Source organism: Vombatus ursinus, unplaced genomic scaffold (assembly GCF_900497805.2).
Source record: "Vombatus ursinus unplaced genomic scaffold, bare-nosed wombat genome assembly UNPS02009770.1, whole genome shotgun sequence".
NCBI lineage: Eukaryota > Metazoa > Chordata > Mammalia > Diprotodontia > Vombatidae > Vombatus > Vombatus ursinus.
The window spans coordinates 3,081,474-3,106,804 of record NW_020949548.1 but is presented as its reverse complement, the minus strand read 5'-3'; the positions used below and the strand labels follow the sequence as shown (position 1 = coordinate 3,106,804).

Sequence of the window (25,331 nt, the reverse complement as noted above, 5' to 3'; positions counted from 1 at the left end):
GTTCCATCAGAGAAGAATCATTATTCCTTTCTTACAGGTGAGAAGAGAGGCAGCATGGTAGGGTAGGGAGAAGGCCAGCCCTGGAGCCAGAAAGATCTGGGTTCAAATCCATCCTGTGACATATGCTAGCTTCATATCCATGGACAGGCTTCTCATTGTCCTCTCCTGGCATTATAAAGTGAGATGGGAGCTACTGATCTAAAGTGATAAAAATCTGTTTTCTGGATGAGGAGCGGAGCTGAGGCTCAGTGAGGTTTCATTGAAGATGAAGATGGTCATATAGCCAGTAAGTGGTGGTGACAAGCCTCAAACTCAGACCTTTTGACCCTAGGCCTAGACCTCTTTATATGATGCAGTACTGTACCTGAGTGTCAGTCTTCCCAGCTCTAAAATATGAAAGAATTAGAAGTTCTGGCTGCTGGATCTTTCTTGCCTTCAGTAATTCATTTTATGTCTTAGGTCAAGTCCTATGATATTTGGCTACCCTAATGAACCAGAATTATTGAAATCCTTATTTATAAAAACAAAAACAAAACCAAAAACCCCACAAATTTTGAAAATGGTTAATTCAGCCCAAGAGAAATGAGATGATGCATTATTAGGATGATTCCTCCTCAAATACAAAATTGTATAATGAATCATCCACAGATATTTGTACTTTTTCATGGTCTACAGAGAAGCAAAGCCATTCAGTCTCCCCTGAACTGTGCTAGATTTTAGGTGAACTGAGGTCTACTTTCATCCACCACTGAAAAATAGCTTTGTATTCAAAGAATTATTTTAAAAAACCTACTGTCTCCTGAGATTGTTAAAATACCAAGCTACCCCTGGATGTAAAAATTCATCTTTTCAATATGCCTGTTTTCCTAGTTCTGTACTGTTCATTAGGGAACTCCATGGTCTCCCATGAATCAAAGTTGTGGGTAGACCCATGGGGAAAGGAGAGAAAACCATGGTAATCTAAATCTCATTTCCAATGAAGAGTGATTTCTATTTCCATTTTCCAAGAAAGAGGCTTAAGAGATCACCAAAGAAAGGTCATCAAGTCATAGATTTAGAATGGAAGGGGACCTGAGAGTTCCCATCATTTTAGAAATGAAGAAATGGAAACCAAGAGAGTTTAAGTGACATGTCTGAGGCAGGATTTGAATTCTGTTCTTTCTGACTTTAAACCCAACACTCTCTTTATTGAACTACAAAAACTAAATTAATAATAATAATAATCATAATAATGTAGTGCTTTAAGGCTTGCAAAAGCACTTATGTTCTTTCATTTAATCCTCACAAGAACCCTGTGAAGTTGGATGGTATTATTCCCTTTTTACAGATGAGGAAACAGTCTGAATGGTGACTTTCTTGGGATCACACAGACACAGAAAGATCTCAGGCAGAATTTGAAGTCAGATATTCCTGACTCCAAATCCAACTTTCCATTAATTACACCACCTAGGTGATTTTCCTCTGTGCAAAGTTCTGGGGACACAAATTAGAGGCCTAAGAGCCTCTGCTCTCAATGTACATCTCGCAGTGAAACACATCACATCAAGGAGGTTTCATCTTTGTCAGATAGAAAGGCCCAGTGGTCCTTAGGCTACAGTGGCAAAGTGCATGATAATATATCTTCTTTATATCACTTTCATCACTAAACCATAGCCTATGAATCATTTGGTGCCTGGGACTTTGGTAGTAAGAATTCTGGGTTTGTTTTTTTTTTGTTGTTGTTTTTTTTTTTTTTTTTGGTTCTTAAGTAACCCAAGCTCCTGAAGAGATAAGGTCTTTAGTACCTGTAGAGGCAGTTGACAGGTTAGGTTTCCACAAGCATGCTCCTCTGAATGAGGGCTGTAGGGGCTAGACTAGACGCAATTGATCTTAGAGGTGCTGCCATACCCAGAGCCCATAGGTAGCAATTGATTGGCAACTGGAGTTAGTGGTAGCTGGAATGCCAGGCTCCTAATCTACTAGACTTTTCCCTTGAATGATGGTGGTGAGGACTGGCATGGAAACACAGATGATATTCTGTGTCATGCTCTGCTTCTCGGGGCTTTTGGATGTGGGTGGATGGGCTATCTCCACAAAAGTCTAAGGATAAGGCAGTGGTAGAGTTTTGACCCTGCTGGTACATGCTACCTCTTGGATCACCCTCAGAAAAAAAAAGGGGTCCAGTCATGTGAAGAGAATTGGAGATAACAGATGGACAGCCCAAGAATTCCACTGGTATTAGGAAAACCTTCCAATACTTGGGGTAAATTCCGTTAGGAGGATCTATGGGGGGAAAATGGCACTAGGGTCCATAGGAAGTAATGGAGTTTGAGTGAACGAAGAACCTGTATAAGAATCACACAGAATTAGAAGTCAAGGATGAAACATTATCTACAAAAATAAACAGAGTAACCACAATGAAGGGAATGCAGATGTGCTGAAATTGTGCATATGAATATTGACTGATTGGTGGTCAAAATAGTAAAAAAAAAAAAAAAAAAGTCTTGCCGCAACTTTTGACAGTAGAAAGCATATGGTATTTCTAATCAGAGGACGTGAGTTCAAATCCTGTATGTTACTTACAATCTTTCTGACCTTAGTCAAGGTCTCTTCCTCAGTTTCCTCATCCTTTGAGTGAGGAAAGGTTTTGGGATAGAGGGATACTAAGGTACTCTCCAATTCTAAATCTATGCTCCTTTGATCTGGTTTTCATAAAATTTCAACTGTTTAAAGTCTTGATCCAAACTGAAGAGCAATAATATTGGTACTGACATATTAGTCACATCACTGATGAGACCATGAACAATAGAAGTCTAACTTATATAACATAGTCCTTCAAATATGTACATATTTTAATGTTCTTTTTTTCCAAATGAAATGGTTTTTCCTCTAGGAATTTACAGTCTAGATGGGTACCATTTGTACAAGTTCAAACACAGCTTCAGATACTTGCTAGTTATGCTACCCTTGGCAAGTCACTTAACTGCTGCCTTAGTTTCCTCATCTGTAAAATCAAAATAAGGATAGCACCTATTTCCTTGGGTGATCCTGAAGATCAAATAAGATAATATATGTGAAGCAGTTTGGAAACTTTAGGGGTAAATGCTAGCTATGATGATGAAATATGAGGGATTTGAAAGGTTGAGTACATTTGACTGCCAAAGGAGAGGAGGAAGGACATTTTAGGCATTTGGGCAACTAGATAGTCCAGTGGATAGATTACTGGCCTTGGAGTTAAAAGTTCAAATAAAACCAGGTACTTACTAAATCTGTTACTCTGGCCCATTTATTTAAACTCTTTCATCCTTGGTTTCCTCATGTCTAAAATGGGGGTTTAATAGCACCTACCTCACGGGTATTTGTCAAGCCCATGTCAAGTACAATATTATCCTATTATTAGGTAGAGAGATTCTCATAAAGAAAGACATGGAAGCAGATCAATATATGGTATGTACAGGCACCACAAAGTAAACCCAGTTGATCTCATCAGACTTGGAGGAAAAGGTTGGATGGGTAAGGTGAATTCTTCTGAAACCGACAAAGAATGTGGTTCACATAAGGCCATCCAAGCATGTGAGATTTTTATCCATGGCAGAATAAGGCAATCGAAATCAAAGTATTGTTTTACGAAGAGCAATTTTTCTTCAGTTGACAGAGGCAAGAGAAATAAGAATTCATCTTGGGTAAAATTATAGACCTAGCAAATGTTAAGGCTAAAAGATACCGTAGAGAATAGCACTTCCATACTCTTTATTTTACAGGTAGCTATACTATGACTTTTTAAAAGTCTGAGAAATATAAGTTAGAAGAGAAAATATAAAAGGAGCCTGCTAACTAATTCAAAATATACTAAATTCTCCCTGAGAATAAGGACTGGACTGTCTTTTTGCCTTTCTTTGTATCCCTGGAACTTAACATGGTGCCTGCCACATAGTAGGCACCTAATAAAAAACTTATTGGTTTGCCTTGGTTTACCTGTTACAGTTTGCTTCTAAATGGAGGGGTTTAAATTTGAGAGAGTCTTTTATGCATTATAATTATTTATGCCTGACCAGCAATAATGGTTTACAATCTAGTAGTGATAGTAGAAATAAAGAATATGGACACCTGATACAGAGATTGAAGAGGATGAAGTCCTTCTTTGCAAATGAATTTGAACACAAAAATCTTCTTTATACTATTAACAGGGTTTCTTTTAATATTCTGTTGGTGATTTTCTGAAATTTAAAATTATGTTCTATCATGTGTTTGAACTGGAACCTGGATTGATATGGAAGCTGCCCACTGAAAAAACTCCCTCTATAAATAGAGATAAGGAACTAGGACACAGATCAAAGCACTTGACCAAGGTCATACAACCAGTATGTATCAGAAGTAGAATTTCAGTTCAGATCTTCTTGACTCTAGGGCCGTTTCTCTGTCCAGGACATAATATTAAGTCTCATTATACTCTTCTCTCTAACTTTTAAGTTCATGGTACATCTAATGGGAGCAACATTTGTCATGGACTTAGAGTCAGAAGGAACTGTTGACTAAATTCCCTCTACAGCATCCCCAGTGGGTGATCTTCTGGGCTCTATTTGAACCCTACAGTGATGAGACACTACCTCAAGGCAATCCATTTCTCTTTTTGTAGATTTCCATTTGTTATGAAAGTTGATCTTAATTATGCCACCCAACTCTGACAATAATAGACATTTAAAAATGTTCATTGAACAAATGGAAGGCTGAAAGGATAATCAGTTCAACAAACATGCTTTAAATGATTTTCTTAAAGTAGCTAGAGGTCAAAAGACAGAAGGAAATAGTCAATGTCCTCAAGTTTCAGGAAGCTGAGGGGAAGAAGGTATTAGTTGAAGTAAGCTTTTCTCACTATTTTTCCTCACTTCCCCTCCGGAGACATAGCATTTGCGTAATAGCTTCCTCTATCATGAGTAAACTGAATGATGACTTTGATCTTAAAAAGTGCCAATTCGGAGCCACTGAGAGGGAGAAGGCATCAACTTGAACATACTCAGGACTTCAGAGGTGTCAAACTTACAGCCCATGGGCCGCCTGGGCCCAACAAAATTCCCAGTTGCTGCCAACCAGATTAAAAATGTAATTGGGAAAGGTTTAAGAATAAATCAAAATACCATATAGATAATGCAATTTATGGTTTTCTAAGTCAATATGCTGCTCATAGGAACTTTTTTTTTTCTATTTGAGTTTTATATCACTACTCTGGAGAACTATCTTAAAATATGTGAGCTTTAGCTGCTGTTTTTCTAAGTAATTTTTCTTTCAAAGAAATCCCCAGTATTTATTTCCACATTAGCTTTTTACTTAATTCAAGATAACTCTAGATACACATAAGATAATAGAGAAGCACATTTGGCCCTGATTTCCAATGTCATCTTGGATGATGTTGGATTGCCTCGTCTCAGTGAAGAGTGGGGGTGGGGTAAAGAGAAAAGCAAAGATAATTAAAGCATGGTTGATGATTCCAGGGAGTTTATCATCTACTGTGGGGAGATAAAACACTTATGTGTAACTATAATAGAAAATAGAACATGATAAATCTTAGTTATAGGCCTGTGTGATCCCAGGCAAATAATTTAACCGCCTTGAGAGTAAGATGAGAGGATTGAACAAGAATACTTCCAAAATCCTTCCATTTCTATATGTCTGATGGATGATCAAGGAAGCCTAGCCCAACCTAGCCCATTGACACCACACCTCTGGGTGCACTCCAGCTGACTCAATGGTGAGCCACTTGAAGAGAACAGATACCACACTCTTGGTTGGGTCCCTTCTAAATGCCATGAATGAAGCTTACATTCATATTGAAATTATTATAACTACACCATGTGCTGCACTATAATGACTGACCCAGTGGTACACAAATCACTTTCTTTCTCTGGACCTCAATTTCTCCCCGTGCAAAATGATGCCCTTGAAATAGATGTTCATTTAGCTTCCTTCCAGCTGTGTCAGCACTTAGCACATAGTAGGCACTTTATAAACTCTAGTTGACTGAGTAGGAGACTAAGACATTATTAAATTGTACCCAGGTGACCCAAAAGAGAGATTGTTCTTTGCTAAAAGGCCAACTTGCTCCTACTGGGAATTTTTTCCCACACCAGGGATAATTGGACTCAACTGAAAATCAGACTTTTTATTCCCAGAAAGCTTTTCTTGATTTTCAGGCATGATGTGACACAACTTCCTCCATGGCACCATGGAACCAGGGCAAGAAGACAGCTTTTTCCTTCTTTACCCTTCCCCACCCCTCCCCCACAAAAGCAATGTCACTATCCAAAAAATTTCCTCATCCCACTAGGCCACCATTTTATTGCTTCACGGTATGTCTGTGGAGAGTCTCTTTTTCAGTGTCATAAGTCTGGAGACCAGAGGCCTTTTGAACAATGAATACCAATTTTCTACAAGTGCAAAGTGTGTAGCCCAGATTACTTTGGGCCTGTTAGAATCAGTGCATTTTGTCGTAAAGATCAGGGGTAGAAATAGAAGAAGTTAATATTCTCAATCAAGGCGATCTCTCAATGAGATAATTCAATATTCTTTTTTAAAAAATTGAATAAGTGTTTATTAAGCACCTACTGTGTGCATACTAGGAGCCATAACTGTGAACAAACATGAAACAGAACTTCACCTCAAGGAACTTGCCTACTCTTTTGGGGAAACAACATATGGTCAGATAAATATAAAATGCCCTTGAAAAATACAACTTTGTGATATGTTTTGGAGGGCAGGGGACTGATAATTCTGGAAATCGTAAAGGGTCCCTTGTAGGAAATGACATGAATTTATGCACTTAGGTGGTACAGTGGATAGAGCACTGAGCTGGGAATCAGAAAGACTCATCTTCCTGAGTTCAAATCCAGCCTTAGACATTTGCTAGCTGTGGGACCCTGGGCAAGTCACTTAACCCTGTTTTCCCCAGTTACTCATCTGTAAAATGAGCTGGAGAAAGAAATGGCAAACCACTCCACTATCTTTGCCAAGAAAACCTCAAATGGGGTCATGGAGAATTGGATATGATTAAAATGACTCAACAACAACACATGCTATAAAAGAACTAGGAATTCCAAGAGGGCGAGGTCAGGAGGGAAATCATTTCAGGAATGAAAAAGAAGCAAGTGCAAAGGTATGGAGGTGGGAAATGAAATGTTATATACAGTTATCCCTTCTACATCATGACTTTCCCCATCACAGTTTCACAATGTCACAGGTTGGTATGGAGAAATTAAATGAAAATTTTTGAGGCATTTTGCAGAAGCTGCGACAACATGTGAAGGCCAGTAGTCGACACAGATCCTATGATCAAATACTCAAGCCAAATTTTACAACAAGATACTATAAATACTCCATAAAAAAGAAAAAAAAATTCAGACTTTTCCTTTGGTATGAAAGAAGGGCCAACAAATTTTATGCAGATTTTCCAGATCATGGAGGACACCATGCCTCTAACCCTCACAATGTGGAAGGTAAAACTGTTCAGGGTAAAACATCAAGTATTCCAGCTTTGCTGGAATGAGGGGTGTGTGTGTGTGTGTGTGTGTGTGTGTGTGTGTGTGTGTTTGTGTGTGCATGTCTAGATGTATAGTGGAATAATGGGAAGTCAAGCTGGAAATGTTTGTATATTTTTCTAAGATCCATCAAATAGAAAAGATTGTTGATTATAAAGCAGTTTCTTCACAATAACCTTGTGAGGTAAATAGTACTTGTATTATTATCACCCCTATTTATTCACTATTTTTACATATAAATAATGAAATGAAGTTTTGGAGAGGCTGTGACTTGACCAAGCTCACATAGGTGGAAAATGTTAAAACTGAAGTTAAAATCTAAACCATCCCCAATCCAAAAGGCAATTACAAAAGATAAAATCGATAGTTTTGAATGTAAATATATATATATATATATATAAGTCCAAGTAACATATGTAGGATAAGGAGGAAAACAGTCAACCAGGGGAAAATATTTATATCGTATCTCTAATAAGGGTTTCATATCCAAGATATATAGGCAACTAAAAGGAATATATGCTCAAAAGTCATTCCTCAATAGAAGTGTTAAAATAACATAAACAAGTATTTTCCAAAAGGAGACTTGTAAAATATTAACAACTTCTTGAATGTTTTAAATCACTTACGATAAAAGAAATGAAAACCAAAACAACCCTAAGATTTTACCATGCACCCAGCAAATTGGCAAAGTTGAATAAAAGGTGGGAATAGTCAAAAAGGAATTATGGGAAGATGGTCACACTAATGCATTATTGGTGGATCTGTGAATTGGTAGAACTATTCTAGAAAGTAATTAAAGGTTGAATAAAATAAGTAAAATGTCCATACTCATTAAGCCAGAAATCCTACTGCTAGGCATGAACTTGAAGGAGGCCATTGATCAAAAAAAAAAAAAAGTCAGGAGTGAGGGAAGAAAAATCCCATATACATCAAAATATTTATAGTAATAGTTTTTGTGGTAGCAAAGAACTAGAAGTAAAGTAGAAGCCCATTACTTGGGAGAATTATAGATGAATTAATGAAATATAACTGCTCTAAGAAATGATAAATATGATACGTACAAAGAAGCATAGAAAGACTTATGATTGATAAAATTCAGTATAAAAATAATAATTAATCATTATATTATTATATTTTTAATAATAAATAATTATATTATTATAATACTAGCTAACTTTTACAGAATGCTTAAAGATTTGTGAAGCGTTTTACATGTAACATCTCATTTGATCCTCTCAATGACCCCATGAATTACATACTATTATTATCCCCATTTTACAGAGGAGAAAACTGAGATTGAGAGATATTAAGTGACTTGTCCAGAATTACACACTAGCAAGTGTCTGAGGAAGGATTTTAACTCAGCTCTTCAGTGACTACAGCAATTCAAATGGAAATAACCATAAAACAACTAAGATGGAATATCCCAAAACTGTTAAGGGAAAATAAAACTAGTTTGGCCCCAAAGAAGAGTAGTAAAAAGGCAGTTCCTCATGCCTTCTTTGCAAAGCAGTAGGTCCACAAGTGTGGAAAATTGCATTAACCTAAGAATTTTTCAATGTTTTCATTGGTTTTGCTAAACACTTTTTTCTCTCCCTTTTTTTTTTAAAGATTTTTGTTATGTGGATTCTGAAGGAGTAAAAGGGAGGGGAGAGAGAGAGAGAGAGAGAGAGAGAGAGAGAGAGAGAGAGAGAGAGAGGTGGGAGGTTGATTAATCAATAAAAATTTAATTTTAAGTGTATCAGTCATAAATTTGAGCCCAATTTCCTTTGTCCTACTCCATGCAGCCTCTATAGGAAGGTGGGGACAGAGTCAAATTAGGCTATTACTTTTGGCTTAAATTCAAGGCCCACCTCACTCTGAGGCCAGTCAGTGTCAGGTGGAAGTTTGACTAGGATGGATCAGTTATCGAAACTTTTAATTTTAGTGTAAAGCTGTTTGTGTAGCAATGATAACAGCATGGGGTGAAGGATGATTTAACTGCAATTTCCACATAAAGAATCACCTGAAATAATTTTTCCCAGAGGTAATGTTACTGGAGAAATGTCTCTGTTCCTCTAAAAGAGGCAGCATGTTATCATAGGAAGTGTCCTAGTCTGGGAATCTCTGAAGAAACTAGGGAGAGTTAGTCAGAAAAATACTCAGGGGGAGATGTGATGACTGTCCTTACATATATGCAGGACTTTCATATAGAGGAATTATCAGACTTACTCTCTTTGACCTTTGTTTCTCTTTTAGAGAGTGGAACCAGGAGGTACTGGCCAAAGTTGCAAAGAGTCCACTTTAGCCTTGATGTCAAGAAAAGCTTTTTATGATTAAGAAGGGCTCGATAGTAGAATGGGCTGCCTCAAGAGATCATGAATTCCCATTCCTCAGAGGCTTCCAAAAAGATAGTGGGGATTCATTTCATATATGGGCTGGCCAAAATGGCCGCCAAGGTCTCTTCCAACTCTCTAATCCTTTGATACTAGATGTATCATACTAGACCACTGATCACTCATTGGATCTTTGATCTAATCAACAAGGATGTACCCATCCTGCTCCAGAACAGATGGCAACCCATTGGTGCCTTCTCATCCAATGAGTCTCGTGTGTCACCCTCCTTAGATGCCCCGTATAGAATCAATCTAACATGCTAGAGACCTTCTTCTCATTCTTTCAATATTTTATAGACACCATATAGCAGTGGGCCTGTTCATCTCTTATCCCTCATTTTTGCCATTTGACCTGCTGACCTCTTTTGCCAGACCAACATGTCCGTAATATCTTTTGAGAGTATTTGCTACAGTTTACAGTAATAGCGCCTGCCATATTTTTTTTTCATTGCTCTTTGGGTCATATACAAATGTGATTCCTGTGATATTTTGCCTTGGCACAGGCTTTCATCCCATTTTTAAAAAGTACTCACCTCTTACCTCTACCTCCTAGAACTCCTAGCCTCCCTTAAAATTCAGTTCATATGCCATCTCCAACATGAGACCTGTCCTAATCCCACCATCTACTAATACCTTCCCTACTTAGAAAAAAGCCACCTTATATTTGCTTTGTATATATCCAGTATGCATTTATGTGTACCTCTATTTGAATGTAAGCGCCTTTAGGGCAGGTTATCGACATATCTGGACTCATAGGTAAATATCTCCCTCTTAAAATACAAGCTCCTTGGAGGTCAGAATATCTACTTTTATTTATTTTATTTTAATTTTTTAAAATTTATTTATTTTATTTATCTTTTAAATTGTTTCCCCCACTTTCTCTTATGATTTAATATCAATAAAGACAGGGTTATGTCTGTATAAACATACCTTCATTAGAATGTCTCCTCCATTAGAATATGGGCTCTGTGATCGCAGAGACTGATAAGTTCTTATCCCTAGCACAGTGCCTGGCACATGGTACCTAATCGATAAGTAACAATCTGCAACAGGAGACTATGTAAAAATGACAAACATGGGTGACAGGGAACATCATGGAGACTTTGGAAACTCTGTAGTTACCTAAATGTGATATGTGAAGATCCATTGAGTGACCAATGGTACATCTAGTATCAAAGAACTGGAGAGTTGGAAGAGACCTTGGATTCAATTAGACAAGATCCCTACCCTGTCTTCTTTACCTTGAGTGATGCCTTGTGAGAGTAAACTCTGAGATTAAATCATTTTGCTTTGGTTTGGCATTTTCATTTCCTTTGGCACAGGAGAACAGAGAGAATGATATTCACCAATCTCACGAGGCTAGTTGTTGTTATCCTTTATGCGGATTCATTTCCAGACCGTTAAAGACAGGAGGTGAGAGTAGAGTTTGTGCCTATTGGCTTTACATATTCCCCATTCATCTCTGTTGGTTGCTAATTTGTCTATTATCTCTTTATAGAAAGTTGTGTCTGTGAATGATATAATGTTCCTTCTCATTTGGCTCTGCTTTGGCTTCCCAGGGCTCAAGTTAAATATCATTTTTTTCAATCATGGTACAGAGTGAGTGATTTGTATAATGTTCATTTTTACAGGGCGTTGTACACAGTAGGTGGGTAAATGTTTGTTGAGTCAAATTTGACACTGATTCATTGACACAAATGAATCACGAGAGGGTATGAGTTGATTGTAGCTTTGGCTCTGAGGATTGCTCTTCAGTCCAGATTTGGATTTCAGCCACTGCTCTTTGTCATATCTTCCCTAGATAAAATTCCTCCTTCCCTACCAACCCTGCACATTGGCTATAATCTCTACCATAATTCCTTTCTCTTGGATATGGTAGGCAAGATGGGATAGTGGAGAAAGCACTGGGCTTGGAGTTAGGAAGACCTGGTTTCAAATCCTACCTTAGATACTGATTGTGTGACCTGGGATATGTCTTGACTTATGTCTCGGCTTCCTCATTGGCAAAATGAAGGGGTTAAACTCAGTGGCCTCCCAGTTCCTTTCCAGCTCCAAATCGGTGATGTTGTGATACTGGATTTTGTTGTTTTTATGTGACCCCATTTGGGGTTTTCTTGGCAAAGATATTGGAATGGTTTGCCATTTTTTTCTCCAGCTCATTTTACAGATGAGGAAACTGAGGCTAACAGAGTAAAGTGATTTGCCCAGGGTTACACAGCTAGTAAGTGTCTGAGGCCAGATTTGAACTCAAATAGATGAGTCTTCCTAACTCCAGGTTTGGTGCTTTATCCACTGTACCACACTAAGTGCCCAATGACAATGGATATGTTCCCTAAATTTGTCAAGAGAGTTTTTTTCCCTGCATATGTATATAAGACCTGTATGAATCACCTGTTCCTATAGCCTATAGATTATTGATTCAATGGAAGTAGATAGAAAGCAGGACTTTGGATCTGGAAGGCCCAGCTTGGAATCTTATCTCATAAATTTAATAGATATGTAACATCAGGCTCTCCAATGAAGCATCAGGAAGACATCTTTCTGGCTTCAAATCCAGCCTCAGACACTTACTAGCTGTGTGACCCTGGACAAGTCATTTAAACCTGTTTGCCTCAGTTTCCTCATCTGTAAAATGAACTGGAGAAGGAAATGGCAAAGCACTCCAGTATCTCTGCCAAGAAAACCCTATATGGGGTCACAGAGAGTTAGATACAACTGAAAAATGACTAAACAAAGCATTTGAACTTTCTGAACCTCAATTTCCTCATGTGTGAAATGGAGATAGTAAAGCACTTCTCTCCCAGAATTATGAGGGCCAAATTAAATAGTGTATGGATACCATTTCTCACGGTACCTTCAGGTACTATATAAATGTGAGCAATTATTCTTGTTATAATCATCAACTCATTCTCAACCTTTTTTAGTAGAGTTCAGCTAAACACATTATTTTTTTTAATATTTAATAGATTACGGACTACTGAACAGGTAGATAAAAAATCTGTCTGTTGTTGAGGAATAAAAGTACAGGATATGCCAAAAGTCTTGGTGCTGTTGTAAACTGTAATAGCTTAAAACTGCATCAAGACTTTTGGGATACCCTGTACTAGAATGTAAGCTTGTCTTTCATGGGCTCTCCAAAGGCAGCTTAGGTATAACGCTAATAATAGACAAAACAGAAGAGATGGCATGTGCTGTCTGGTGTCTACACATAGGTTGGAGCCTATGTTTTGGAAGCATTTGGTTTCCCATACATTATAGATAATTGCTAAGGTGACCTATTTTTAAATGTTGTCCTTAATCGTTGAAGGATCATTGTTACCTCCGGGTAATTGTGGGCGACAACCTGGTCTGGGTTAATGGCCCATTTGCAGTAGAGTAGATTTACTTGGTTTTCCATAATATTTCTTTGTTATTGCTGTTTTGCTTTTATTATTATTACATTGAAACCTGCTTGTGATCATTTAATCAAATAATAAACTCCAATAAGGAATGTGCTACAGTAAATGACTCTGATTCATACAAACAATGACTCATTTGAAAGAACATAGCAATTTGACTAATGATAGGAAAAGACCCCAGCGAGATGATATGGGACCCAAGACTGCCCTATCCCCTTGACAATGGAGAATAATAGGTTTTCAAATAGAGGATAGAAAGCCTAGTTCCTTCCCTGAAGGAAAGAAACATTATTTAGTATCATTTTAATTAGGTACATTCTATTGCCAAGGTTATATAAATCATTCCCATGAGTATGCATTGGAAATTGCCAAATGTGTATTTATTCTGGAAATGTTTGAGCTTGGAGATTTATAGAGAGAGCTTTGTCTAAATTATGTGAGCAGTACTTTGAAATACACCTAATGTCCTTTAACATGGCTCTATATTTTAAACACTCCCCCAAAAAAGTTAATTCCCCAAGACAGGTTTACAATCAAGCAAGTGTTGTGCAGTGGAAAAAGTGGTAGATCCAGGTTCAAAATCTTATTCTGACATTTGCTATGTGACCCTGGGTAAGTTCCATCAACTCTCTGAGCTGTAGTATTCTTCTCTGTAAAAGAGGGATAATAATAGCACCTACATTTCAAAGTTTTTGTAAGATTGAACTTGGATTACATGTAAAGCATTTCTCAAAGACTATACAAATGTCAGCTATTTTGTGAATTTTGCGATGCACTTTTCTATTTCTATGCTTCAAAACATCTGTGATTCTACTAAGGGAGATCAAAATGTCTTAGTGAGTGGTCTAAATGAATTTTTGTGAAAGGAAGGAAGGAGGAAGGGAGGAAGGGAAAGAGGGAAGGAGAGGAGGAGGGAAAGAGGGAAGGAGAGGAAGAGGAAAAGAGGGAGAGAGAGAAGGAGAAAGGGAAAGAGGAGGGGATAAAAAGGAAGTAAGGGAGGGAGGGATGGAGAGGGGGAAAGAGAAGAAGGGATGGGGAAAGGAGGGAGGGAGAGAGAAGAGTGGATGGAAGGAACGAGGAAGGAAGAATGAATGAATGGAAGGATGAATGGAAGGAGGGATGAATGGAAGGAAGGATGACTGGAAAGATAGAAGGATTGAGGAATGGATCAACTCTTCAGCTTCTTCTGATGAACCTCCGTAAAGAAACTGTGTAATTCAGGAGAAAGAACTCTGGATTTAGAGTGGTAGCACCAGGGTTCATATTCTAAGTCTGTCTTTTACCACCTGCATGACCTTGGGCAAGTTATTTCACATATCTGGGCCTCAGTTTCCTCATTTATGAAAAAGTGGGTTAGACTAGGTAGATCCTAAGGTCCTTTCAAGCTCTAAGTCTGATCCTATTATTTGTACTAGTTTAAGCAGTTCCTTAGAAAATTGACATAAAGTCCTTTACCAAGTCATACTTGAGGATTTTCAAATCTAGTAAGATCTGGACTGTTGTAGCCTTTGTTGGGGCCTCTACTTTATGATATGACATTGATAAAGTACATTAAATAGAATATTTTTTACAAGTTACTTAAAATGGATCTAGGAATATAGCAGCATTAATTGCCAAGCTTTAAGTAAATATTTAGGAGTTCATTGGTCATCAGGGAATGGGAGGGATCATCTAGTCCCAGTGGCCCAATTTACAGGTGAGGAGCTGAGACCCAGAGAAGTGACATGACTGAAATCACACAGGGTATGTATTGGTAGCACAGGTGTAGGACTGCAAGATGGGCCTCCAGACACATCCTCTAGGGCTCTTTCCTCTAGTCTTCATTATAGGTCAGTGCTAATCTTTTACTGAAGGTGTTGATTGCAGGGCTTTTCTCAGTGCAGAAGATGTACTTAGCATGTGGGATAGTAGAATGCATCAATATCACTGTGAATCCAACTGTGAGATCTGGCGATATTGCTTAAGATAGCTGTACGTCTCTGGTCCAAACCCAAGCATCCATAATGAGACTGCAAGATGCTGAAGGACCTTCCTGAGTCATTAAAAAAAAAAAAAGAAAGAGGATTTTCTCTTGATTTGTGAGGCAGAGACAAGGAGTGAAAGTGATTGTTACACTTGAAGCCCTGGGTAAAAAATCCTGCCTCTCAAAATGGTTATGAGACACAAATTAGATAATATGTATTAAAGGCTTTGTGCCCTATACATATCAGTTATTTTTATTTTTCCTTGTCATTTTAGTGTTCATCTATCTTCTATTGCATTCTACTATGTTTCTTTGAAAGTGTTAATCCATGAAATATATGGCATCTTCCTCTCTATTATGACCCATTTCCTAACCATGTGCAATAACTTGGCATTTCATGATTACATAGAACTAAAAAAATGGAAGAGACCTCAGAGGTCATCTGGTCCAACCATCTCTCTACCCATTTTGTAGATGAGGTACCTGAGGCCAGAGATGTTAAGTCACATGCCAAAGATGACGTGGTTTAAAAAAAGAATAGGAACTTGAACTCTGACCCCGAACTCAGTGTTCTTTTCAACTTTACATCTTTGCTATATGTAGCTTTTCTGATATCAAGCTGAGAGTAATATCAGATGATAGAATGGTAGAATCCAGTTAGACCTAAGAAGAACTTTGTTAATTATTTCCTATTTATCCTGTATTTAACTTGCTTTGCATACATTTGCATGTTTCCTCCATTAGGTCTGTGAGGGTAGGAATTGTCTTTTGCTTCTTTTTGTATCCCCAATACTTAACACAACACCTAGCACATAGTAGGTACTTAATTAATGTTGATTGATGAAAGGTCATCTCATCCTGTGTTCTCCTTTGACAAATATGAAAGACGAAAACCAGAAAGAGGAAGTCCCTTGCCTGTCACCTGAGGAATTAGTGACATGGTTTGGGTTAAAACTCAGGTACGTCTTAACTATGAATCCAGATTTTCTGCTATACCTCATTACCCAAAGTGGCATCACAAAAGTGTGGTATGTTGCACAAAGTCTTAGACTCCAAGTGAGGGTACCATGTTTCAGTGGTTTGCTAAAGACAGCTAGAGTTCATGAGATTAGATTGTTAAATTTTCAATGTGATCATTTATACCTCAGAATTCAGAAAACGCTAACATTCAGGGCTTAATTTATTGTTTTGTCAATTATCAACCTTAAAAAAGTGATGGAGAAAATATTAATACTGTAGAATAAACTGGAGTGAGTCATATGTATCCTTCTTTTCACAAAGTTGTGGTTAATTATTTACTAGCTCACCACTACCTTGGTCAAATTCTTAGTTCAGTCACTAGTAAAAAGGCCCTGATCAAACTGTTCAACCTCTGAGCCTCAGCAATCCAAAGTGCCAAATGAAGATGATAGTAATTTCCCTTAGTGGCCTTACAGTGTTATTGTGAGGATTGAGTCATATAGATTTAAGCACTGTATAAGTATGAATGTTAATTTTAATGTAGGCAATGATGAAAGAAAACATACTCTGGTAGATATCTGACTGTGTGTCTCCTTCATTAGAATTGATTTAACTATCAGCCAATCAACAAGAAGTTATTAAGTATTTGCCAAGGAAACCCCAAATGGGATCACAAAGAGTCAGACGTGACTGAAGAAAGATTGAACAACAATAAATATATCAAGTGTTGTGCAGCACAACATAGTGAACTCAGGAAGACCTGGGTACACCTCTTTACCTCTGACGTACCCTGGCTGTATGACTCGGGGCTAGTCACTTAGCCTCTCAGTAATCTAGACAGTTCTTTAAAACACTAAATTGCAAAGAAGTTGCTAATCCACACTGGTAGAAGGTACTTCCACACCAGGGACTTTTCTATTTCCCATGAAATCACAAGTGTAAGTCGTATCTCCATTTCCTTTATTTAGCAAACCATCCAGCAATGTAGATATCACCCGTATCAACATACGTATTCGTTTTATGTATCAAATCCATTTTATATATCAAATTCATTTTTTATATATCATATATATCAAATATACATATGTCACTTACTGTCAAATCTCTAAGACAAGAGAAAAAATATTCCTCTCCCAATGAACTAATTTTTTTAAAGAGGAAAATGCTTGTGATAGGCCAGAATCTTGACTAATTCTAGAGGACATCCTGAATCCCTGTCTTTGGTGAAGAATCACTTCTCTGAAAGGCAGGATGAATTATGTGCTTGTTAATTAATTGGATTTTCTTCCATAGAATTTTAAATGTGTGACGAGCTATGAGAAAGTGCTTCCCATTTGTCTGAAATGTCACAGGGCCTTTAGTGAGTTTAGATTGAGATTCTAAAGGTCTGAGAACTGAGCTCATTATTTAGAGTTTGGTACAATGTACAGCAAACCTGGAATTCCCTTATTGCCTCATTGGCCTTAACAGTTCTTGTGAGAAGCCACAGAAAACAATCCTGTGGCATGAAGTATTTTCTGTCCCACCCACCCTGGCTGAAAAACAGGACTTCTTACTCTGTGAGTACCTCCATCCTGCCTGCCCATCCAATGCTACTTGCAGGCATTGTTTTTTTCTTACTCTTCACTCAGATAGCTAGGTGGCCTGGGGAAGCACCCACCACCACCCTCCTAGTCACCCAGGATGGCAAATGGAGGCATCACCTTTTCTCACCCAATGTATCTAAATCAGGTCCCAAATCTTGTCCTTGGTCTTTGGAGTACAGAAGACCTGAGTTCCGATCGTGATTCAGACACAAGGGATGTGGCACTGGATAAATCACTTGACCTCTGTCATCTTCAGTTTCCCCCTATGACAAATAAATAATGATAATAATAACACCTACTTTATGAGGTTGTCACAATCAAATGAAAGATAGATAAAAAAGGTAGATAGATATAGATGTGTGTATATATACATATACATATTGGGGACAGAAAGAGAGAGCAAATGGAATTATACACATACATTGGTACATAGGACATCTGGCATGGTATAATAAGAGTAATAATGATAAGAGGTAATATTTACATAGCACTTGAAGGTTTAGAAAACACTTCTGTATTTGGGGCAAGAGAACTTGAATTCTAATTCTGATACTACCACTTGTGACCTTGGATAAGTCACTCAAGCACTCTGAAACTGTTTCCTCATCTATAAATTGAAGGAGGTGGAGTGGATGTCCTCCTAGGGTCCCTAGGGTGCCGTATATCACTGTGCCCACTACAGATAACTTTTCAAGTACCTCCTAACCCAGGGATTCTTTATCATTTTTGTGTCATGGGTCTCCTTCGACAGTTTGATGAAGTCCAAAGACTCCTTCTCTAAGTCGTGATTTAAATGAATGAAATAAAATGCGTAGAAATACAAAGGAAACCAGTTATTGTGAAATAGTTATCCCTTTAAAAACAAAAACAAATTCATCAGCAGACCTCAGGATAAGAACTTTTCAAGGTGAATATAGAAGAAAAACTATCCCATTGAATCTTCACAACCCACCCCTGGGAAATTAGTGCTATTGTTATCCTTATTTTACAGTTGAGGAAACTGAGGCAGACAGACGTTAAGTGGCTTTCCCAGAGTCATACAGCTGGTTTAAATGTCTGAGGTCAGATTTTAACTGATCTTCCTGATTCAAAGTCCACTGTGCCACCTAATTCCCTCAGATACTATTCTAAGCCCAAGCTTCAGGTAGCAAATTACTCTATTGTCCTGGTAATATGAATAATTTGTTATAAAAATATGGAGTATTGATTTGGAGGTTGGAGGATATATGACTATTAAAATGGCCTTTTTAATAAATCTCACAATTAATTTAAGAAATAAAGCACACCCAGAACTACTAACAAGGAACATAAATTCCTTCAAGGCAGGAATTGCTTTGTTTTTGTCTTTATATGCTCAATGCCCTGCACAATGCCTCCCATATAACAGGTGCTTAATAAATACTTATCGGTTAAGTGATACCTGAGTAAAATTTATTCAAAAACAAACTCATATCTTTTCACAGTACATGAGGAGAAAGTTTCTCATTACTTGCTAAATCAATGGTTCTCAAAGTATAGTCTTGATTTCTTGAATTTCTATTCACATTACTCAGTATGGTGAACCTGGCACATTGTAAGTCTTTAATAAATACTACATCATTATCCTTGTAAGATTCAAATGAGATAATCTATGTAAAGTATTAGGCAACCCTTAAGGGATTATAAAACCATCAGTTACTTTTATCCTCACATGGTAAGTATACTCAGTAAAAATCTTTAATCTGTTCACTGGAAGATAATTTTGGCTAATGGGACTTTGACAAAAGAGAAAACACTGAAGCTGCTCACCAATGGTTGCCTCAGTTGTTTGTGTTGATCTAGACTGGTCACCATCTTGTCCTTTTTGGATTCCTGTCTTTGCAGAAGGAGAAGAAAGTCGCAGCAACACCGAGTCTCTTTTTCAAAGATGGAAAAAAGCGCATCGATTACATCTTGGTGTACAAAAAATCTAGCCTTCAGGTAGAGAAAAGGAGTACATTTGAAAGGAACCTCAGAGAAGAAGGCTTGATGTTGGAAAGAGAGGTATGAATCTTTATTCCATTCATTCCCTGGTGAAAATATACATGCTTAGAAATATGCTCAACTCAAAAATGAATTCTTTTTGTGCACTATTTTAATAACTGAGGATTTTTTTTAAGTCTTATCAATGACTTCTGTTTTTGCATTACTGTAATTTCAAGATTCTACTTCTGGAGTTAATCCCTTCCTTAGAGAAAGAAAAATAGCTAAACAAACATGATCAATAACTGTGACTGCTTCTGACAATGTGTGCCTATAGAGGTTCCCTGACTCTCTGTCAAAAGGAGGGAGTTTTATTTCATTTTCTTTTCTCTGATCTTGGCAATCATTTTTTCACTCACTCAAGAGTTCAGCCACCTTTTATCTTCCTTTTCATTTACACTACTGGAGCCATTGTGTATATTGTTCTTATGGCTCTGCTTATTTATGGTGTTGCACCAGTTCATACACATCTTTCTGCTTCTCTGAACTCCTCATGTTCACCGTGTCTTATGGGTGCAGTAATCAATTAATCTATTAACAAGCACATATTAACTCTTTTCTCAGTAACGCCTGACATACAGTATACAAAGACAGAAATGAAAAACTCTCTGCCCTTATGGAATTTACATTTTATTAAGGAAGACAATAAAGGTACATAGATGGATGAATGGACGTTCATGCAAGCATGTATTAAGCACCTCTTTATATACCAGACCCTGTGCTAAAGCCTGGGGTTACGAAAAACAAGACAGTCCCTCTTCTCAAGGATCTTACATTCTTTAGAGTGGAAGACAAAACATAACCGGGAACTAAAACAAAGTAAGTGGAAAGCAGCTGGCGGGAATGTGGAGTAGACTAGAAAGAGAACAAGAACCCTAATTTCAAGGGAGCAGACTGGAGAGGGAGTTCTTCAAGCTATGTAGATTCTAGGTAGGGACCTAATTGCCACTTATCAAGCAGGTCTCAAGATGGAGTTATTCTCAGGTGGGGAAAGTCATAAATAAGTAGGTACAAAATAAATATAAGATAAATTTCAGTTGGGGAGGGTACCAGCAGCTGATGGGTCAGAAAAAGCTGCAGGTAGAAAGTCAAGCTGAATGCCACACAATTAACACTTTTGAATTGTGGTGCTAAAGAAGACTTTTGAGAGTCCCTTGGACAGCAAAGAGATCAAATCAGCCGGTGCTTAAAGAAATTAATTCAGACTATTCACTGGAATGTCAAATACTGAAGCTGAAGCTTAAATACTTTGGCCACATAATGAGAAGATGGAACATATTGGGAAAGACCCTGATGTTAGAAAGAAAAATGAAGGCAAAAGTAAAAGGGGATGACGGAGGATAAGATGGATAGATAGTGTCATGGAAACAATGAATATGAGTTTGGACAGACTTTGAGAGATGGTGGGAAACAGAAAGGCCTGACGTGTTATGATCCATGAGGTCATGAGGAGTCAGACATGACTGAACAACAAAAACAAAGAAAGTCAAACTTGAGTTTTGAAACAGACAAACAAAGGTCTCTAGGTTAAAGAGGTGGCGAGGGAGTAGGAAAGGGAAATGCCAGTGCAAAGATGAGCAGATGGAAGTTACACAAACCACTGTCTATTTGGCCATTTCCCAAATCCAGGGTCATGAAAATTTGGTGACTTTAATGCTTTTGTTAGCTTGAGGATGTTTTTGTAAAATGATTGCCTACATTTAAGTGGAATAAAGAAATATTTCTTTTAGACTTCTCATTCAGGCCTTTGGTATTTATGTTGTCTATAAAGGTTGGCGTAGTCGAAAGAGTCAACTTGATGTCAGAATGACTTGAGTTTACATCCTACCTCTGCCGCATACTCACTGTTTGACCCTGACCTAGTCAATCTCCTATAAGTTGTAGGCAACTAAGACCATCCATTGCAGAGAAGATGCTGACTTGTATTAGTAGAGGGAATTTCCTATTGTTCAGTGGTTTCAGTAGTGTCTGACTCTTCGTATCCCCATTTGGGGTCTTCTTGGCAAAGATACTGGAGTGGTTTGCCATTTCCTTCTCCAGCTCATTTTACAGGTGAGGAAACTGAGGCAAACAGAGTTAAGTGACTTACCCAGCAAGTGTCTGAATCCATATTTCAACTTAGGAAAATGAGTCTTCCTGACTTCAAGCCTGTCACTCTATCCACTGTGTCACCTAGCTACCCCTTCTCTATACTAGGAGATAGATGGATAGATGGATAGATAGATAGATAGATAGATAGATAAATAGATATGTACATATATGATTGTATTTATGTGTATATATGTGCATGTGTGTGTTTATATATATACATATTATATATAATGTATAATAGCAAAGAATACATAATATATATATACACATAAATATTAGTATAGTATACTAGTTTATATACTATTATATATGTGTATATTTAAATAATAGAACTAGTCTCTATTCTATGGTAATATACCAGTATATATAGCAGTAATATACTGCTTCAGAGCTGGGAAGCAGTAACCTGAGCATCAGAGAGCTGAAGGAGGGACTTAGCAGTAGTCATAGGGCTAGTGGAATTTGGTATCCCTTCCACTACTCTAACAGCCCTAATCATTCCTCACAATTCGCACACATGTTTTATTGATGATGAATCGGTAAGCATGCATTCAATAATTAATCTATTCTCATCCCTGCGCTCCTGAGCTCAAGAAGATTGCAGTCTATCTGAAAAGAAAAGATGCTCAAACATTCAATTCAATTGGGAGCATGTATAAAGCACTTATTACATGCCACATATTGAACTAGGAGTACTTGCTAGCTGTTTGTTATATACAACAATCCGTGAGCTTCCTACATGTTCTACTGTGTGCTCTCTCTCTCTCTCTCTCCCTCTCCCTCTCCACCCCCATCTATCTGTCTCTCAATTAGTGTGTACTATTTTGTTGGTACACAATGTATACTTATTATTTATATGTTTCATGTCACCCTCCCTCTCTCCCTTTGTTTCCATATCTCCCAATTCTACCATTGTGCTTTGCTCATAGTTGGGCCCTAATGGTTGTTATTTTTTTTCCTTCTTGAATTAAATTAAATTGAACCTATGCCAACCACTACCCAAACATTTGATAATTTATAGGATTGGCCAAGCTAGAGAATATTCTCACAGAATTTTAAAGCAGGGAGGGATTTTCAAGAAGACATCTGACCTAGCCCTTTCATTTGTAGGTGAATAAACTGAGGCCTAGAGTGACTTACCCAGTGTTGCACAGCTTCTTAGTGGAATGGCCAGCTCTAGAATCCTGACACCCTTCCAGATCAAGCTTTTTGTCACTATCCTTCCTCTTTAGAGCAGTAACTCAGGGCTTACAGTGTGACTTGTGCAAGTCGCCAAGCTTTTCAGGGCTTCTGGCTTAGCATCTGTGAAACATAAAGGCTTTACCTCTTGGGAATGTGGGGTGGAATAATTTAATAAAGATGTGAAGGGTGAAGGCAGTGGGCGTTCTGTTCATGTTGAAAAGTGTGCCTCCACCAAATCGAGGAGTGCCAGATGCCAAGCTTTCTTTTCTGAAGCAAAGGTACTCAGTTTTCCTGCTGCTACAAGCACAATTATTCCTCTCTAAAAGAGGAGAAATGAGAAAAGGGAGATTAAGTGGAGGAGGCAGAGACACATCTTACATTTCAGAGGGAAAGTACAAAAGGAGAAACCTTCTAGCTGGGTTTGCACTTGGCCTGACATTTCGATAGCTGATGGCAGAGACGTTGTCATGCAGAGATGCTGTTCTGAAGCACATTTTCAAAAACGTGTTAGCCTTAAAGCAAAGCAGGGGTGCCGTGAATGCTGTTTCCTGGAAATAGGAGAGTGTCCGCCACTGAGTCCTATTCCCGAATATCTTTGCCTATGACCTCTCCTGCCCCCGTCTTGGCTCATTTCTGGAAAGCCACTGAAGAGTCAGAGACAGTTATAGCTGAGCATACAATGAGAACTGGACCAGGAGCTGTGACTGGGTTCTTCTACTGGCCTTTCTGTCTCTAACTAGCTTTGTGATCTTTCCCAAGTTACTTTGCTTCTCCTCTTCTAAAATCCTTTTATTCAGCCTGCAACAGGGATTTGTAAAACTTGTATTTGAATACAGAGTGCTTTGCTAACAACTGGGGATTGGAGCTGAACCTAAGATTGCATTGACAGAGGAAACTTCTGGAAGAGGAAGCTCTACCAACGAAAGTCAGCACCTTATTGGTCACTTATATTCTTAGAATGGGACAGAAAAGTTAAGTGATTTGCTCAGGGTCACATAGCTAGTATGTGTCCGAGGAGGAACTGGGTCAAGTTCTTTGTGGTTCTGAGGTCAACTCTCTACCCAGCATGCCTTGCTGCCTTTCCTAGTCTCTAAGAATACAAAGACATGAAGAAAGCCCTTCCTGCCTTCAAGGACCTTATGTTCTATATTATTTGATTTTAAAATAAAGTAGTTGAGCTAGTTTATTTTAAGGACTCTTCAAGCTAAAAACAATTATATGACACTGTTAGTATCATCATTATAGTTATTTCATGATAAATAATAATAATAATACCTATTATTTATATAGTCTTTTAAGTTTTATGAGATATATATATATATATATATATATATGTTCTGATTTTATTATCATAGCATCCCTGTGAAATAGTTGCTATTGTTGTCCTCTTTTTATAGATGAGGAATCTGGGACTGGAGGAGGTTAAAGGAATTGTTCAGGGTCATACACCTAATTGACTCTAAGTCAAGTACTTTATCTACCATACCACCTAGCTGCCATTTTTTTTTTAGTTGTAAAATTGTTATCTTTTCTTGAAAGGATTTTGTCACTTCTCTGATAGTCCTTAATAATTATAAGGGGAGGAGAATGCCTTGGAAAGACAATTTCAGATGTATGCTAGCTCACAGGCCGTGAGACCAGATCACATCACAGAAAATTCCTGCAATGATCTCTTAAGCCTAGGTTATGCTTCCAGACTGGTGCTGCAATCTTCAGGTAGCCTAGAATTCTGCAGTCTTTCTCCAGAAATCTCCACTCTTCCAGGGAACATTGCAGTAGGCCATACTTCCCAAAGTGGATTCCCATTATGTTATTGTTGTTGTTGGTCCTTCATTCTCGAAGGGGACCATGACTTCAGGGAGGCGATGCCATGATTTGTAAGTGAATTGGATTATAGTGATGGAGGGTTGTGCAAAGTTACCAGCCTCACTCTTTCCTCCTGAGCCATCTGGGTCCAATGGCAAGATATTAATCAGGATAACTGGTGAGGGCCCTGGGTGCAATGGGAGACCTGAAAATATAATAAAGAGACAGTTCCTGCCTTCAAGGAACTTACAGTTTAAAAGGGAAGATGACATAAAAGGAAGCTGAAAAGGGAGATTTTGTTGTAAGGATTATTGCAAGGTTGTTGCGAGGATCAAATGACCTAATATTTTGTAAGGTACTCAGCATAGCTCCTGGCATAGAATTCCTGCCTTCATTCAACCCCTACCCCTTTCCCCCAAACAACCCCTGATTTGGGTAGGGGGCAGTGGAACATGCTGGAT

The 25,331-nt window shown here is 38.0% G+C and overlaps 1 protein-coding gene across 1 annotated transcript in view; it reads left to right on the top strand.

Moving 5' to 3' along the window:
- Nucleotides 1–25,331, top strand: part of ANO3 (anoctamin 3) — a 448,483-nt gene that overhangs the window by 264,200 nt on the left and 158,952 nt on the right. The window contains exon 5 of the mRNA XM_027852601.1: nt 19,654–19,812. Within this exon, the coding sequence (XP_027708402.1) occupies nt 19,654–19,812 (159 nt within the window). The remainder of the gene's footprint in view (nt 1–19,653; nt 19,813–25,331) is intronic.